The sequence below is a fragment of the Clytia hemisphaerica genome, unplaced genomic scaffold (genome assembly GCF_902728285.1).
Source record: "Clytia hemisphaerica strain Z4C2 unplaced genomic scaffold, Clytia hemisphaerica genome assembly, whole genome shotgun sequence".
Taxonomy (NCBI): Eukaryota; Metazoa; Cnidaria; class Hydrozoa; order Leptothecata; family Clytiidae; genus Clytia; species Clytia hemisphaerica.
Genome location: NW_027103334.1, coordinates 2,396,876 through 2,416,360, shown reverse-complemented (window position 1 = coordinate 2,416,360; position 19,485 = coordinate 2,396,876). Strand labels below are relative to the sequence as shown.

Genomic DNA, 19,485 nt, shown 5'->3' with positions numbered 1-19,485 from the left:
TACAGTGAAAAAATTATTTTGAAAATAATATTTGCTGTGTATTTTGAAAATTACAATAACATGGTGATCAGTAGCGTAGACAGGAGGGGCGAAAAGTTTGTGTAGGAGAGCAGATTTTTCATGACACTGTAATTATCTATTTGTAATATAAAAAGATAATTACTATGTCATAAAAATCTACTCTCCTACGCAAACGTTGTGCCCCTCCTGTCTACGGTACTGGTGATAACTTATATATAGGGTTAAACTAGTCGGGGAACACTCAGTTATCGAACCAAAAATTTTGTCATCAACACGGTCAAATAAACCGGATGAAATTTATTTCGGGGAAGTTTTTAGCCCAATAAAATAGTCAGTTAATTTATTTTTCTCCATAAAGTATGCCGCTGCAGGAAGATTAAAAGTTTATTGCTCATTGTGTGCTTAAGGCTTGCTACCCGATTACCCAAAATGCAATAGCAAGGATCGCAATGTATGCTACTGTTGCTATGGGTGACAAGCTCATTCCACTGCCTTTGTAGTTTCCTTTCTGTGTCTTCGAAGTAGGCTCAGCAGCTGGGATGGTCGTTGTAGTACTAGGGGTGGTCGTAGTAGTGGTTGTTGTAGTACTAGGGGTGGTCGTTAAAGGTGCTGTTACATTCTTCCTAACTGTTGTGCAATTTTCATCCAGACAGCTAGTGGCAGAGGCGATCTCAAAACTCTCTTTCAATTGCTTACTTTTGATTTTGATCTCTCCTTTTTCTATCTTATCAAGAAGATTAAGGACAGTTCGATTGAGAAGGATTGGACGATCTTCACCAGGGTTGGACCACAGGGAGATCTTAACCGCTGCATCTTGATGAGCTGATCTTCGTTTTCTGGCGACGTTCAGTGATTCTTTGAGCCCTCCAAACCAAAAGAGTCCACTTTTTCTCCACTCCATTTGTTCAGCCAATTCATTGGTGAGTTGGTAAATGAGATCTTTGGCTTTGCTTTTTTCGCCATAATCATTGCTGTCCAACAACGTCCGAAAACTGTCATCTACATTTGAAAGTTTGAGCTCTATCCAAGTAATGAAGTCAGTTCCATAATCATTTGTACATCCAGCCATAGTGGTTACCAGGCCTTTCAAAGTTTCCCATGGTGCACCATGCTTGGAGAATGGGATGATCGATTCTTTGATTGTGGAGAAAACAATTCCCCAATCACTAACACTGATATCACATATGGAAGGTGTCCCAGCTTTAACACATGATGGACCTGCTAGATAGCAACAACTGTGAGAGTCAAATGCTTCTTGTTCTACCTCCGCGCAACTAGGTTTATTGTTCCAACGTAACATCGGTACTAAGGCAACTTGTAAACATTTCCGTGCTGCGTCAACCCATTGTTGTCCACGGTAAGAGAATCTCGATCTGCTTTTATCGTACGCTTGGCAAAAATGCTCTCCATATTCGATAGCGTAGAAGGCATTGGTATTGCTACAATCTTGGTATTTGTGCAAACAATCTCTATACCAATTGCAACTATCGCCAGATGGGCTGTAGCACCAGCTTGGTAATGTTTCATCTGGAACTTTTCCATCCAATTGACATCGACATTTCTCTCCGATATCACCAGTTTCCTTACTATATACTTCTAATTGGCATTGGTAATAGCAAAATGTTGGGTCGATAACTCCCAAATATTTCCTACATGCATGACGATGGCTAGACTTTAGTAGAATATATTGGTTTCTTAAACAACTGGCCCATTGGGGTTGATTGTATCCTTGGATTTTGACACAAACTGGACTCCCCTCAGGTCCTCTATATATGTTACAACTAGGCTGAACCGGAACTGATGATAAACCAACCAGAAATAGTAGAAGCATTTTTGTAATTCTAGAAAATTGGTGAGAAAAAAAAAGCATTGCTGAAGTTTTTCTTTACATTTTGAATCCGGTATTCAGAACTCTTTTGAGTTAAAAGTAACAGTCATAATACTTCAAGCTGTAGAGTTTACTGTAAATTTTTAGATAAGTTTGTTCCCAAAAAAACTAGATAAATAATTTTTGGTACTCCAGTTCTCTTGAGCTCTAGAAATGGTTACGTTCGTGTATTTTTAGAAAACATTAAAATCAAACACAATGTCGACTTTTCAAATAATTCGGCAAAAGTGAGGGAGTATAATTTTGTGAAAAAAAACTATACTAAGCGTCAGGTCCTTGAAACTGATTAAAAATATTTTCGCACCTTTGTTTTGCTAGTAAGTTTAGATCTTCACAACGCTGTCAATTGCTTCCTTCCTCAACAAAAATCAAAACATAAAAGATGAAACTTTACATACCCACCAGCACTATTTTATTCTGTGTTCTTACACTTCCTCTTTCTGCTATTGAGTGAGGGACTATTTGGTTCGTTCGTTCGTTACAAGCTTTTCTTTAGATTAGCCCATAATCTTTTTCTGATTTTTTGCATAATTATGCTAAATGACAGTACCAACAAGAGCCGCAAAGATGCGGGTAAATATTTCCTTTACAAATGATAAAATAATTATTGATGTCCTCAAAAGATTTCAAAGTGCTTTATCTCAGATAACATCAAGCAACATAAGTCCCCAAGAATTTCAAAATTCGTTTATGTAATGGCTAGTATTTGCAGGATTATTCCTAACATGATTAAAGGTTCAAACCTACGGATTACGGAGTATATCCAAGCTGAACTCGACTGAGAATAACAATGGAGTAACCAAATTGGATAGACAACCTTTAATTTTCGTTACTCTCGGGTACCTAATAGGCCCCCCCCCCGCTAATTAATTTTTCGAAGATTTTCCACCCAGGACATTCTTATTCCAACCCCCCCCCCGCTTTTTAATTTTTGGGAAAATGTTTTTGAAAGTTCCCGTTTTTGTCCCAATTCTGCTGTATTAGCCTCCTTTTAAAAGATTTGCCACCCAGGACATTTTTTTTTCCACAGCCCCCCCCCCGCTTATTAAGTTTTGAGATTTTTTCCAACCCGCTTATTCCGATCCCCCCCGGCTATTAGGTACCCGAGAGTAGGTGGACTTTAGATGGATTTTAGTATTATACTAGCCGTCATCCGGCGTCGCACCCGCCGATTAGAGTGTTGTGTTATTGAACACATCAAAAGGCCTTGGGATAGTGCATAATTATATCATTTTATTTTAAGCGCTTATTGCCAGAAATATTAGCCAAAAAGGGCAAATATCTGAAATGAAAGAATGACAAAAAGGAAAAAAAATTGTCATGCCAGGCCAGGAAATCACATGAAAAAATTGTTTTCGTTATTTTTTAAATGCATGTGGAAGAAAATGTCAAGTTTTAAACGCACATTGAAGAAAAATATCATAACAAATGTTTTCCATCTTTTAAATGCACGTGTAAGAAATCTCCAAATTTATGAAGTTTTCCATGTTTTCAACGTGCATTGAAGAAAATAAATTCATAACAAAAGTTTTCCATCGTTTAAATGCACATGTAAGAAATCTCTAAATTTATAGCAAAAGTTTCAACCTTTTGCCTTTAAAACGCACGTGGAAAAAATATACAAATTCACAACCAAAGTTTTCCACGTTTTGAATGCACGGGGAAGAAAATCTCCAAATTCACAACAAAAGTTTCCACGTTTAAAACGCTCGTGAAAGAAAATATCCAAGTACCAAGTTCAAGTTATTCGTCTCAATATGTTTTTATTATCAATGACAGCGTATCTAGTTATTATAATATTTTTTCGGCAATTTTGTTTCAATTTCAAAATATTAAATCAATATCAATAATCGAAATCTAAAAATGCTAATTTCAATATTTTTTTTCCTAAAACACAACCCTTATAAAACTTTTCGAGATATAGTCGAGAATCGCTTGATATCTGCGAACTCCAGCGGCGGCGGCGAAGTTTTAGATCACACTTCAAAAACACAAGAAAACGCAGAGAATGCGAAGCTCCGCAGAATATCCGCAGAATATCCGCGATCTCCGTCGGCGGAGGCGAAGTTTGAGATCACACTTCAAAAATAATAGAAAAACGCGGAGAATGCGAAGCTCCGCAGAATATCCGCGATCTCCGGCGGCGGCGGCGAAGTTTGAGATCAGACTTCAAAAACACAAGAAATCACGGAGAATGCGAAGCTCCGCACCATATCCGCGATCTCCGGCGGCGGCGGCGGAGTTTGAGATCAGACTTCAAAAATAATAGAAATCGCAGAGAATGCGAAGCTCCGCAGGATATCCGCAATCTCCGGCGGCGGCGGAGTTTGAGATCAGACTTCAAAAATTTGTTATCAGACTTTGGAAACATATCAAATCGCGGGGAATGCGATTATCCGCAGGAAACAGCGGAAAATTGTAGAATCAACAAAGATTTTTAAGCAGAGGGCGTGCGCTATATGAGCTTTACTGCCAGATATGGTAGCCATTTTTTCACAAACAAATACTTTGGAAATTCTTTTGATTGCTATAAATTGGCAGTTTACAGCTGGTGGAAAAGGTTGATTATCAAATTTGTGATCTTCATCGCTCTGACAGGTATTTTTGGGGGTACTCCATTAGGTACTCCATTGGAGTACTCCATGGAGCTAATCCATGTTTTACAACGACCCGACCCCCTTTATCCTGTTTAGGAGACTGATATTGAATATACATGGAAATCCCTTTTATCGTTGGAATAGTAAAAACAAAGCAAGCAAGCTTCCCACAAAAACCCTTTTCCTGCGGTGGTGCACAAACAATTCCTAGCATCGCACATGCTTTTATTGAATGACATTACTTTGTTACTTAAATGCAAGGGTATCTTACATTTATCACAAAGCACTCCTTGTATTTTTGTATCTTTGTATGGCCCGAGTTCTGGAGAGGTCAACATGTATTTCACAGACCGGTCAGTAAAGTACTGAATAGACGATCCTATCGTCTACACATTATCACTAAAAAGGGAATAAGCCATTTTTCTTCCAACCACTCACTCCTCAAAAATCAAAGCAACACGATATGCGACTTTGACGGAAGTTTTCATTTCTCATTTCACGAATTTCACTGATTCCAAGGATTTTTCAGGCGCCCTTAATGAAAGATGGGCAATTGAAAAGCCAAAAATGGCGCCCCTAGTCATCTAAAAAACTCAAAATTTCGCTGTTTGCCTTCTAATATCAAATTCAGATGAATTTTTTATAAGAAAATCCAATTTCACACAAAACACGAAACTCAGAGACACCCCTGTCTCAGTGCCCCGGTGGCCTGATTTCAGTACATGATTTTTTTCAGTACATGGTTTCAGTACATGATTTTTTCCTACGTCACTGCAGTAATCAAATTTTTATTGCACTCATTTGTAATCATCCTAAATGGCTTGGGAATTCAAGAACTGTTTTTTATTGTCGCTGTCTTTATTCAATTTATATCTCAATTCACAAATGAAAGCAATAAAAATTTGATTACTGCAGTGACGTAGGAAAAAATCATGTACTGAAACCATGTACTGAAAAAAAATCATGTACTGAAATCAGGCCACCGGGGCACTGAGACAGGGGTGTTCAGAGTAATGTACTTTACTTAGTTTTTTTTTAAATGGAAGATAACTTTTAAAAATATTGATACATGGCTCTGGTTTTTTGAACTGATTGAGCACTCTATGACATTGATTTGCCACATTTATTTTGAATTACTACCCTAGTGAATGTGTATCCATGTATCATGATCACCCTCGGATTCATCCAGGTGGATGATGTTCACTCAAAGTAACCATTGATATCCTGTTCCGCCGACGCCTGCGGCAATCGAAAGGGTCGGCGGATATCCTGTATAGCTCTGCAGTTATCAAATATATTAAAGTAATACTTTTTGATATCCTGTTTCCGACGTACTCGCTCTGTAATCCTAAATCCGCCAGTGTTTGATGATCACATTGAAACCAAAAACAATTATGCATTCATGTAAAGTGTGCCTTGCAAAATCAAGGCTTTTAGCGCGTATGGGTGCACCGCAGCATGTTTATTTGTTTAGTGAATGTACTCAATAAAAAAAACAAAAATTAGTTTGGGCATTTATATGTGCACGTAGGCCCTTTAGATTTTTAATACAATTTTCCAGCACATGCGGAATCGCAGAACTCCGACGTATGTTCTTGAATTCTTCATTTACTCAGAGTCATTATTCCTGCCGCCTGCAGAACCGCGGGATTACGTGGCTATCTTTATAAACTAAACTGTTCCGCCGCCGCCTCCAGTGGAGTTGCGAAAGCCCGGTGGATATCCTGCATAGCTCTGCAAATCTCAAACTCAAAAATATCTTTTGATATACTGTTCCGCCACCTGCGGCGCGGAATCACGGATTCTGCACGTGACAGGGAAAATGATTCTGAGTAGATTTAAAGTTGAAGGATGTACGTCGGAGTTCTACATTTTTTTTAACTTAATGGATCTATGGCTAGTATGGCTCCTGCAAGTCCCCAGCCTTCCCTATCAAGTCCAAAATCCCAGCCCCCCCCCATTGTTTTTATCAGAATTCCCTGCACTTTTCACGGCTAGTGTTAAATTCTGACTGGTAAGGTGACCAGGTGACATGATTTTGAATGTTAAAGGTTTGATATTAAGTTTTTTATTTCCTGTGTACTGTGCCAAATTATATACTTTTATCATCATACATGTTGCATTAATTATGAATCGACTACAAATTTTGGAGAGTTTTCCTGAAATCGGCTAACTTTTTTTGTGACTAAACTAATTTCGTCATGAGTGAGACTACTGCCAGCATCAAATTTTTTCACGTTTTAAAAAGAGAAACCTCTTACACTGTCTGCACCCCAAAACGTCGATAAATTTTGTTTTCTTTCTGACGCCTCAAATAATCATTGATAATACAAAAATGAGCCAAATGGCACTGATTTGTCACCTAAAGACATTATAAAAATTATAATAGCGGCTATAGTGGCTTTTATTATATAGATATTTACGCTTATAGGATCAAAGGCTATCATTTGCTATGGTTAAATTATCTAAAAAGCTTTTACTTTACGAGATAATAAAAAAAACGGCTAATTTCAGCCCTCGAGCCTTAGCAGCCTGGTTGCCTATAAAAAATGTGTTGAACCAGAAGTCTAGATTGGCGATCATGGTTCCTTTATTTTCAGGTAGATTAAAAAATTATCGGTCTATGTGAGGCATACCAAAACTTTTATATCGTGCTAGCACTTTGTCATTTCCTCACGCTTAGAGAAAATGAGAAATCTCAGAAATCTTATTTGCGTTAAGAAGGTTTAGTAAGAAAGAAGAAAAATGAAAAACACACACCTAAAGCCTTGGATCATCTTAATCTGTCACACCAGGCGGTCCTTAAGAACCGCTTAATATTGTTGTTTTCAAAGTCCACCACTTAAAATGGTATATCTCTAATCGTCTTAGCATGTTTCATAAATCCTTTCAATTCTTTTTGTTCTTAATGAATCAATTGCTAGGCATTCTTTATAATGATCTTTCATTAGTAGGGGATAATTACTTTAAAGAAGTACAGATTTAAAAATCTTAGCATGACAAAATACCTCTTTTTTTACTGACATTCAATTACACGCAAATGAAAGAAGAAAAAAAATGCCTCGCGTTTATTTTTAGGTGCATAGATTTCTCTCCGTTACCCTCCTAAGGGAAGTCCGCCTTATCCGACTTGGGGTATTTATAAATATTTTTCTCTCTCATTATCTCAAATCTCTGTATGATTTCTTTTCCTATGTTCGCAGAGGGAATACCGGGTTGCTATGATTTCACTTTAATCGGCCTTACGTAGATGCTTATTTCTTGTAAACAAACGTACAATTGATGTTCTATAATTCGACTTTCTACTATTCGATACGCTCCACTATTCCATGATATTAAAATCAACGTCAACGAGAAACTCTCAAACGACACTCTACTATTCGATAGGCTCTCTTATATTCAATGAAAATCCGATCTATGTTCATTCAAGTATGATTTCACTGCCATTATTTCCAGGATTTCATATTTCGACTTATAGAATGCAGGTTAGCAGTGTAAATGCTGCTTTCTAATAAACGCACATATTCTCGTGGGCGGTGAAAGTGAAATTTATAGATGGGCCTTGACATTTTCTTAAAATATAATTTTAAAATATAATCTATAAATGTACTATTTAGAGTTTCATGAATACTGTTCGAAAGCCTTGGCTAACAAAGTGTTGAAATTGCTAATTCCTGATCACGATCGGTATTTAATTTTGGAGAGGCTTTTTGGATAATGCAAAAGTTTTTCATATAGTATAATTTTTTTCCGTTCCAATTCATTTTCCAGTTAAAATCTGTTAACGATAGCCTGATCAACATCTTCAACATAGAGAGGATATTTCAGTGCGGGCTAGAGTTAGAGCGCGGAGGAATACAATTTTCGCTGATGAGGCATTTGAGAGAGTTGCCAGTCTTAATAAATGACTCAATGACCTTGCTTGCCGGAACACTACTTTCTCATCTTCGGATGAACTTCGTCATCAAACGCGAAATCCAAATTAATCTCATTTGAACTTTATTCCAACTTTTGTCTGATTTTCGCTGATACATGAAAAATGATATTTGATGACAAATTGATTTATCTCCTTTGGTTCCCTAGATACCCAAATTTAATCAACTCTCTGCTTCGTCGGCCTTCTTTATGACGAAAACTCGTTTTTCGATTCTCGCGAAAACTTCAGCCACCGAGCGCCAATATTTTCATATTATTTCAATATATTTTCAGTTAAGTTATTTTTATTTTTCGCTGGTCGTTGCGCCAATTTTGATTTTGAGTCACATCATATCAAAAACCTAGAAGTTTTTTTCTCGTTGGATGGTCAAATAACTCTTAATCTTGAACGGGAAGGCTCATACCAACATATTACCATTCTTCATAGAGGTAATATAATCTGTCATCGTCATTCTTTGCGATTTAATATGACTTGGAAACTAGGCATTTTGAACGACCTGTATCAGGCCCGGCGGAAGTGGGGAGACTGAAAAGACGTCAGCCTCCCCAATTTTGAGAAAATGAGATTTTTTTCTCGTCCTAGTGAACTTTATCCCATTTAAGCTTTCGAGTGTGTTCATAGTAGTTTCGGAACGTTTCGGAGGAAGAAAACGGAGCAGTTCTGTTCCATCTGTTTTGCTTTGTAACGTCTTCTTTTCTGACGTTTCGAATTTTGACGCTCACAATTGTTTCGGAACCGTTTCGTTTCGGAACGGAACGGATGAACATTGTCTTTTACTTTGACGTTAAAGTGACCTACTGTATTTCCCGTTTAACAAAAAGGTCTAACGAATTACCCATAAAAGGAAAAATAAAGTCTTATCTAAATCGATCTTGTATTGAACATCGTAAAGCCTATATAACTTCATTCAGTAGGCCCTCTTAAAAAAGACTTCAATATCTCATCTATCTATCTATTTTACTCTATAACAAAATTTATGAGTTTTTAATAGGGGTAGCATTGACAGTCATCTCTATACCCTGATCATCCTTTAAATTCAATTTGCATTCACCTGATAACAAAACGGCGCGGCGGCTTCTCTAAACTTCAATAATGCATACGGGGGAGAGTCATACAATACCTTGTAAGCCTACCCTGATACCTCTCCTGTGCTTCTCCGCACATGTCTTTGACTCATTTTTCTTCTTTACTCTGCATTGTAGGTTGTTTCAATTGCACGAGTTGGAAATTTTGGATTTATCGCACAATGAGTTGCAATGGCTCGATGACGAATGCCAAAATCTTCAGTAAGAAATCCCTTGAAAATTATGAAATATAGATTTCTTGTCATTTTCTATAGACTTACTGGTTATTGGTACGGGTGTTTTTTCGCGCCGACTTTACCACGTAACATTTCTAACGCGAAATATATACTTTGGTTTACACTTCAATACATAATCCCTTTTCTCGTAAGAACTTTGGCATTTTGAAATGTTTAGTTTTCAGTTCAATTTCTGAAATCACCTTCTCATAAGAAGGTCTCCTAAATCCCATTAACATATCCGCTAAATTTTGGAACCAACCTGCATTCTATGAAACCCAAAAGAAGTCATCAAGTTTCTTTCTGTAGGATGTTCAATTGACTGGGGCCTGCTTTATTTTCAATGATATTAGATCGTTGGCATCGCAAAGAGATCAATGAGTAAAATGAGTAAATATGATAGCGAGCGTGAAGTCAAATATTCCCACGTTCGCCCCAATGACTAAATTGACGATACAGTGGAGTCTCCATAACTCGAACATGTACGGGGAGATTTGTTAATAAGGTATCCCAGCTGGCACTGGCACACGACTTTGTTCTAACGTTCATTTAACGTTATATGGACGTTGTGTTGTGAACATTAGATGAACCTTGAAACGATATTGTGTGCTGAGATTTTTAACTAAAGAGACCAGGAATTTGTTCGAGTTAAGGAGACTTCCGAGTTGTAAGACTAGACACCGCTGTATTTATCTTTCTTAGGGGGGAGGAACAAACGTGCGGGAAAAGGGAACGGGGGGGGGGTCTACGTAATAACATCATCATATATCATTTAATGAAAAAAATACGGCTGTCCTCCTACTGCCAAAAGTGAAATCGCATTCTATTGATTTTCACACCAGTGCTAGAGATTAGATGATTTAATACCCTTAGTATGTCAAGCTTCACATGATATCTTAAGCCTTCTATTTTGTACGCTAATACCATAATAAAATGCCTTCCTTTTTGTTCTGTATTATGCATGCGTGGTTTAATACCTCATATGTATTTGTTTCTATGTGGTGTTTTTTTTCAATGCAAAAAAAAAGAAGTCGATGATCCCTCCTTCTATAATAACCACTTCCTTTTCCTGCTTTAGCACTACGAGATTTTTTTTGAGCTGCTCAGATTGTGCCCAATATCAACTTCGTTCCCACTATGACATTCCGTCTAGTTTCTATTTAGTTTGTTAATTCTCCATATTGCACATAAGGATTTCCCACCGGGTTTCCCACCCTCCGACTTGTTATCTTTTTCCATCCCGTATACTTTTTTGTGATAAGAATGCTTGTCTGTACACAGACCCAGTATCTACAGCTAATTTAAAAATTCATTATTGTAGAGAAACGTGAGATACACTCTGGTACAGAGTACAAGAATGCTTACAGCATATACCCTAAAATTAAGATGAATGCTAAATTGAGAAGACTTTCAATACTGTGTGTGTTTTCGAAAAATTATATTAGATGTAGAGTAGAGTCTACATATAGAGTCTACATCTTGAAACATTAATTACCGAAATATGCCAACCTGAGGCGGTATGCTGACTGTTTCATTAAACCCAATTTCCTTTGACTTGTAAATTCAATTAAATGTCCAACGTAATCATTTTTGTTTCATAATTTTTCTCATAGGTCGCTAAGAGAATTGTCGATCGAGGGAAATTTCATTCGTGCTTTACCGAAAGGTTTTTTGAAATTAAACCTTACCTATTTTCAATGCTCATCCAATTTCCTGCACAAAGCATTTTGGAGAGAAACATGCCCTTCTCTAATCCAGGTGAGATCTGCCTGTCTGCTTTGTCTGGCCTGGTCGCATCTTAAAAAACTAGTAAACAATACAACTAGAGAATCGAACGTTACTAACTTTTCTTGATCGAAGCACATTTCAATGTTACAAAATATTTCTACAGTATCACAGTTTACCTGTTGGAGTGGAGGAATAGCTATCTTTATACTAAGATATCGTTTCTTTTTCGCCCGGCGCACTTTTCCCGGATCTCAAACCACTCTCTAGATTGCTTTAGCCGTCCCTCTTAGCTCACAACCCTTAAGCCTGTCTTATCTGCCTCTCTTATCTACCCGTCCCCGATGTCAATTCCCAAGTCGAAAAAAGGAAGGAAACCTAAAGTCAAGAATTTTTCCTTTTTCGCGGCTTCACCTCTCTCATTTTATGCGTATCTATGTAGATCATTAATTGAATATTTTAATGTCACGAGAAAGTCATTTTTCGCATGACAAAGATTGTGGGCAAACGATAACGCTACAAAATGCGTACCGCAACTTTCTGATAGTCATGAATGTGGGCAATCGTTCACACACCGCAATTTTTCTGGTATTTTAAGTTAATATGTATTTTTCTTTTGATGAGGTAGCTGGATAAGCCCCCGAGTATTAATATCAAAAAATAGATGGAAATTTATCAGGGATACGACTGTTTAAACTGGTTTAAAGAAGCTTTCAAATATAGAAAAGGCTATTACAAGATTTATTGATTCATTTTATATAAAGGCTAACAAGTACATGTATTTTGACATTGATTCTATTTAGTTGAAATTTTTATATCTCTATTGCCTATTACCAAAAAAAATACTTTTTTGTATGAAAACATATGTAAAATGCCCCACTATTTTGCTGTCTATTTTTATGTATTTAAATAGAGCAATAGAGTCTAAAAGATATTATGATGTCATGGAGTAATGACGTTCTAAACCTTCTTCGTGCCCTTAAAAGGGAAATTAAAACCAAATCAGATATTTTTTGACCGTGTCACTTGACACCCTTACGCCCTAACTAGGTTTTTGGCCTTTTTAGGGGTCCGCTCAATCAATTTGCGATCGAAAAATACTCGCCTCTGTGTTACACCACTATTGAACCTCTTGTTGATCCCCCGAAAATTTTCAGAAAAAAATGTTTGAAGTTTTTCATTTCGACATTGCGTACAACGTTTACCCCTTGAATAAACGTTTTTGTAAATTTTTGACAAATTCAAACGCCGCGCTTTGTTCGTGTGTGTAGCTAACTGTGAGTATGCCTCAATTCATGGAAATAACGGATCGCTGAAAGTTGAATTTTGAGAATTATAGTTAATAAACAATTTTGATACTGCTTCGTAAACAATACTAAATATTTCAGGCATATTGATAATCCAGTTTTTATTTTTTTGTCGGTTCCGGGATTTTCAGAAAGGATGTATAATTTTAAACGAATCAACTTTTTCGCATCTCTTAGCACATATTTTGATCGTGAGATACAATTTTTTCGGTTATGAATTTTGTTTTCAAACATTCAAGGAAACCACAACATATACCAACATTTCAGAGATTAAATTTTTTGTGTCTTCATGATTTTCTGATCCTCGATAAGATTAACACGTATTAAATTAATACGCATGCGTTCGCAAATGTAGAATTCGGTTTCGGACTAAAATGTAATCCAACTTTGTCCAAAACTTAAGTTAGTTGGTCTTCCTTGACCGTTTGCCGTTAGCTAGTACGCGGGGTCGTTTAAAGCACCATTGATTTTTGGGGCAAGATAGGCTTCAAAGAACGTTAATGAATGCTTGTATCTTGAAATTGAATATTTGATTAAAGCCTTGAAACTGGCACTCAGTACCTAGCACACTCAGTTTATAGTTTTTTCAGTTTGACCCTCTCATAAATGGCCAAGGTTTTGTCGGTATTTGAACTTTTTCAAAGCGCCATATATCGTACGTGCAAAAAGAATTTGCTTTTTTATGTTTTCGTTATCTTGATTAAATCATACCAAAATATCTGTGACCGCAATCATTGCTGTCTCCCTTCTTCCCTCACACCCCTGTAAACCTGTAACCTCATATTCTCCCGCCACCCACCATCTTTACTCATCATGATCGTAAATTCTCGTTAGTGGCTTGATTAAATTTTTATTTCGAAGCGCAATTTTGATGGCTAGCTCCTGACTTTCACATGCCATTTATATACCGCGAATTTATCTCGTGTTCACAAACATAAATAAGCAGTTAAAAGAATTGGCTTCAATTTGGAGCGCTTAGACTTTTTTTGTCAAGTGTGCTAAGCCACACGCTACTTAACTAGACTATAATCTGTTAATATCATCTTCCCTCCGGTGTAGACTATGAAATAGTGTCTATTATAGGTATTTTTGGTCAATTTCTGACCGTATTAGGGTCCTTCGGGCCTAAATTGTGACTCTCGATTCCAACCCTGACCCTAACTGAACACAGTACAAACAATCTGAACGCAGATTTGAGATCTGGCGATGCTTTCAAATATTCTAAAAAATGTCATGTCATGATTTTATAACCAGTTAAAAATTAAGTGTCCACATACTATTGAGTAAAAGATGCCACAATTATTGACTCTTTGATACTCATTTTGCCGTAAAAAGTTACTATGCGATCAGAGTCAAAGAGACCCGAAAGCTCCTTTTAATTTTTTGCAGCATTCCAATATTCTTTTACAAAATCTTTACGTTACTGATATTTTTCTTAAGCAATTTAAAGCATAAGTCACTCGGCGGTTTTACCTTATTACCTTTAGACATTGGAAGAAATGTGTGTGAATGTGCTTTTGAGTAATGGTATTGAGAAAGAAACGTCACTAGAGGGACTGATACGAAAACCGTTGCAGTAAGTCATTGTTGCCATTTTTTTATATGAAGAGCAAGAATTCGGTCAACGCATTAATTCGGTAATCAGAACTTGTATTAATCGAATCTTTCACATCCCACGAATTGCTTCCTATAATTCGAACTGTTTATTCGAGCGGATTAAGTTTCCCCCGCTCAAGCTCGAATTTATCAACCGTACACTTATTTATCAAATGTCAGTAATTTAGTTGACGCTCTCATAAACGACGTACTACTATACTATCCCTTATTCAATGTATTCAATGAGAATTCAATTTCCCTCAAACATTGAACAAAATGATTGTCAACTGTAAAGGTTATCTTGGTGTTACTTTAGACCGTCTTAGACAAAAGGACATCATGAAAAAACGAAGGTCTGGCTTTGACTTAAAATGCTTTAGCATTCGTATTCAAACAATCCACTCAAGTTCGATACAAACCTACAAGAGAATGACGCATAGGTCATAATCAAATTAATTGGATATATAGACCCAAGACGTTTCTTTTTGACGATGAAAACACCAGTTGTGTTTTCCTCTTTTTCCCTATCATGTCGCGGCCGTGAAACATGGGGGGAAATTCAACCTACTCCTATTTTGTAGAAGGGATTAGAAACCCAGCTGATGCATGTTAAATGAATTTTTCATTTTTATATTTCTTTACAAAGAGTCATCATATATTCCTTACTTTTTTAATATCATTAAACGTTATTAATTAAGATGATTAAGAAAAAGGTACAAAATTAGCATCTAGTTGCCATAGCAGCCGAAAAGGATTTAAAACCTTTGGATTTGTATGGCAGGAGATTAAATTCCTCAATCCTGATCTCCTTTCATCCAAGCCACAGGAGGTCTTTGCATATTTTTACTTGGATGTATGACGAATCTATTTCTATTACAATTTGAGAGATTCACTACCGTCAACTCATGATTTTTAGAAATTTTATCTCTTGGATTTTGTAAAAAAACATTCGGCAGTTAAACAATGCGTTGAAATCCAGAACTGACGGTCGATTTAATACTTCCCCAAATTCAGTTGCGAAAAATTAGTGAATCTCTAAATCTTCCATAGTTTCTCCCCTGATTAATACGAAAATCCAACTAAAAACCGTCTTGAAACTGAAAACTACAGGATCGAGGCTATTCCCAACCTCAATTTTACTTTTGTTGCCATTTTTAGGTTTCCAAATAATATATATATATCAAAGCACGCTTGTAATATAAGGTTGAAACGTGTTAATAAAATTTTGAAGAAAGCCTTTGGTAGCTGGAAAGAGGTGCTTCCTCACAGTTCTTACATATAGAACCAGCACGATATGATAGCTTTCGAAATCACACACTCAGTCAACTAAGTCATACTGTGTTTACCTAACGAAAATAACAGTTTTCTCTCTCACTCAATCACACCTTTTCCCCTTCTCTTCTTTGCTACCAGCAGATCATTGCGTTGTGACTATTGCAATTCTCGCATACCACTGGGCGGCCTCTATACCATTAAACCGGTCGCCGAAATATTTGGCGCCAAAAATATGCCCATTTTGTTTTATTTATGTTCGACGACTTGTCGTAAACAACTTTTGGTTTCTACGCATATACCACGGTTCGATGAGGATGGAGCAGCTCTGGAAAACTTTCCAATGGACTAAAAGAAACTATGTAGAATGAATATAACGATTATAATTTGACACTTGAAGTTGCATCAAACTATTCAACCAGCCGTACATTTATTCCCCAGTCAAATCAACTAATAAACTGCCTCGATGGATGTTTCAATGGATTTCCAGATAGCTGGAGTTCCCAGAAATATTTTTTGGCCATTCTATAACTGCTACCAGTATGTGAACTTGTGAGGACCTTTCTCGGTAGAACCCTATCGGTCCTCGTCACGACACGAAATGATAAAAAGAAGGCCACGAATGAAAACAAAAACACAGAAATAACATGTGCGTCGAACTGCGCTGAAAGAAGCTCCGGAGCTGAAAGTGATTTTCTGTTTCAAGATGTACCATATAAAATTTCAATTAAAATTTTAATTGTAATTAACTTCTGTTCTACATTTTGATACTTTTTTGTTCCAAAACTACTCTACGCGCGGAGTAAAGCAAGTAAGAAGAAATTTGAAAATTCACTGAGTTGGAAATTTTGAATCGACTTACCCGCCGGGGAGTGTACAAAAAATATATATTTTCTTTTTCGAGTTTTCACGATTGCGTAAGTTTTTGGTCCTAACGTCTAACGATCCCGGGATCGATCCCCGGTTGTAAAACAATCCTTGAATTAATTGCATGACGTCAATGTAAAAAAGCCAATTACGTGATGACGTCATTATTTTTACGTGTAGGAAATTTTTAGATGTGTAAATATTTGCTTGTAAAATTTCAAAATTAGATTTATAACCGGATGTTTTAAGGGTTAATATTTTAATTAAATAATGTTGTGATTCTATTGTTTATTTTTTCTAAAATATTTTTCTAGAATTTGTAAATTTTTCGCCAAATTTTCAATTAAAAGAGTTTAAATACCCGTGAATATTTAGTGTGATTTTGTGGCAACTCTGTGAAATTATTTTGGCAATAATAGAGGGTTTATTCAGACTTTGACCTCTAAAATTTACCTCAATGTGAAAAAATTGCGCGGATTGAGGAAACTAGAAAATGTTTTTCAAGTCAGGTGTTTTTCTCTGAATCCACCTCGTGTTTTAGTTTTCCTCTCTCTCTCTCTCTCTCTTGTAAAAAAAATCTGTTCCACAAAATTCACTTCACCAAGGAAGAAGTAGAAGGAAAAATGAATCGGAAAGATTAATAGAAAAATATAGAAAGAAAGAAAAAAAAATCTTGATAAAAAAATGAGAACCTGGAATAAATCAAATCAGATTTTCTTTATTGTTTTTGTTGTTTTTATAATCTAATTGAATAAAGAAGAAAGATAGGATAAAGATAACAGATGCATACAGGATGAAAATGTGCTTCTTGAACTTTTAACAGGGTGTGTAGTACATCATTTTTATTGCCTACTCTTCACTCAAAACACCGCGCTCTCTCAACATATGCCTTAACAGAATGCCCCGGGAAGTTTAAAATCGTTTGATTAATCCGAAACTTTTCATTCGACAATTTCTTGGCAATCCTGTATGTTTATATCTTGGCCAACCAAACTTCGAGGACTTATTATTGAGCTTCCTTCGCCCTCGTATTCGTCTCTCTCAACAGAAACTACTGTAAACACCCCTGTATCTATCACATTGGTCATCCTACTCTGTTGTGCTTAAGAATAAGGGGGTCACTTTGCAATTTTCCGGAAAAATCACCCCAACAGCATTTTATAATGACCCTTAAAAAGACTGAAACAATGCCAAAACCTTCATTTTCCTAGGGGTTTTTGGGAAAGTTACCTCAGAATAAATCACTTGATATTGATCCCCCCTTTTATGGTTGTTCAGTACAGTATCCAGGTTTATACATCCTTCTAGCGTTAAACTAACTTTATCGTAAACAAAGATCTAACACTCCAAGGCTAAATGCTTATTTCCTGGTTTGAGGCATTTACAAGTGAAACAAGAAATCGGTGACCTCAGTGCACTAATTACTAGAGCTATTATAAAGCAATTAACAAGATTTCTCTTAAACTCGTTTATTCTTTCCTTCCTCTCGCTTCATCAATCTCGCTGTATCGCTGCATGTTCGTGCAATTAAATTAATGAGAAGACCTCAATTGGATCAATTCACTTTTTTGTCAAAATGCGATAAAAAATTTCCCTTTTTTCCGACACCTAATCGCAAACGGATTTTATAATTCGTTTGGCATCGGCCCTCGTATGAAATCAAACCATTAACATGCTCTTGTTTTGCAAAAGCCGCTTTTTTGCGGAATTTGACACAAATTGAGGATAATGTAAACATCCTGTTTATCTGGATCAAACAACAGTCAAAAGGAAAAGGAATCTTGCTTGCGCTCTTCGGGGCATTGACCTTAATGGCCGATGGGGACGTGCCGCTGGAGTTTGAAAAGTGGATTCTGTCAGAAATGAAAGTTTGGTAAAAGTAGACGAAAAAGTAAAAACTTTCCACCCTTAAATATGTCCAAAATAGCCAAAAGTCGACCCTCTCAGATACACTCCTCGAAAATTAGTAAATTTGAGACCCTATTCCCACCCTTGGTTATTTCAGGTGTATACCCATAAAATTGTTTCACCTTTATTCTTATACAGTATGTTATGAACCTTGGTTGGATGTTGTTATGACGTTTTTGTGCCTACTGGGAAAGTCCCCTAATTAACTTTGATCGGAGTCGCAGCAGTATCGTTTTGTCTGCAAGGAGTATATATTTGAGTGTCCTATTTAAAGGGCTTCAATATCTATTAAAAGTAAATGGGTACAAAACCCTTATTCTTATCGTTAGTCAACTACGTATCTATCCTTTTAGAACTATTTCCTTGCTTCAAAACCTTTAAAGAAAATTTCTATTTTCTATCTGTTAAATTGTGGTTTAAAACCGTTATATGGGACGTTTAGCAATGATGGCTCAAAAAGCTATTTAGTCCATTTTAAGTTAAGTTTACATGTTTGGGAAAGTGGAATAAAAAGCCTGATTCCATTTAAATCGATTATGATTTTTCTCCTTCATTAGCTAATTAAAAGGGTATAATAATCATTACATGAGTTTTCAACTAATTTTTATAGCCTTTTTACTATAGAGCATGAATAGAGCAAAGAAAATCTAAATTGGTCATTGATTCAAGAAGTGAATACTGTCTCAGAAAACCAGTAAATTGTCACTAGACTCTTTATAATATGTTATCTATACATTAGGATGTTCTTTACCATTTTAGATATTCTAAATTTCGCCTCCTACATATTATTTCGAAGCAAAAAAAGAGCTTTAAATAAAAACAGTTTTTTCATAGTCTTCTTTTACGACTCCTATTTCGTTCGATGTTCTATGCTTTTCACGGAATTTTAAAGTCAAGTATAGAATAATAATAATCTCAGTTTGAACAAGCTTTAATTTGTTTAAGGATCCTTGTTTTTTACAAAAAAATTAAAATGTTCTTTTTGAAATTATGCACACATTGGTAAAAAAAATTGAAATAGGACATTTTTATATCCTTCATAAAGCTCTTGGAAAAAATTATAGATC

General features: G+C 36.2%; 2 protein-coding genes across 2 annotated transcripts in view; one reads left to right on the top strand and one right to left on the bottom strand.

Annotated features, from left to right (window-relative positions):
- LOC136817498 (uncharacterized) overlaps nt 1–16,853 on the top strand; it is a 38,320-nt gene extending 21,467 nt beyond the window's left edge. The window contains exons 9-12 of the mRNA XM_067073820.1: nt 9,646–9,729; nt 11,357–11,501; nt 14,263–14,351; nt 15,788–16,853. Coding sequence (XP_066929921.1) covers nt 9,646–9,729; nt 11,357–11,501; nt 14,263–14,351; nt 15,788–15,995 — 526 coding nt within the window. The 3' untranslated portion in view covers nt 15,996–16,853. The remainder of the gene's footprint in view (nt 1–9,645; nt 9,730–11,356; nt 11,502–14,262; nt 14,352–15,787) is intronic.
- Nucleotides 176–2,319, bottom strand: LOC136817505 (uncharacterized). Its single transcript, XM_067073827.1, has 2 exons — nt 2,214–2,319; nt 176–1,862 (listed from the first exon to the last, which is right to left on the bottom strand). Exon 2 carries the CDS (start codon nt 1,850–1,852, stop codon nt 434–436), a length of 1,419 nt encoding a protein of 472 aa, XP_066929928.1. The 5' UTR covers nt 1,853–1,862; nt 2,214–2,319; the 3' UTR covers nt 176–433.
- Nucleotides 16,854–19,485: the final 2,632 nt, after the last annotated feature.

Excerpts from the sequence above, each read along its gene's own strand:
- LOC136817505 (XM_067073827.1), bottom strand. The coding sequence starts at position 1,852 with ATGCTTCTACTATTTCTGGTTGGTTTATCATCAGTTCCGGTTCAGCCT.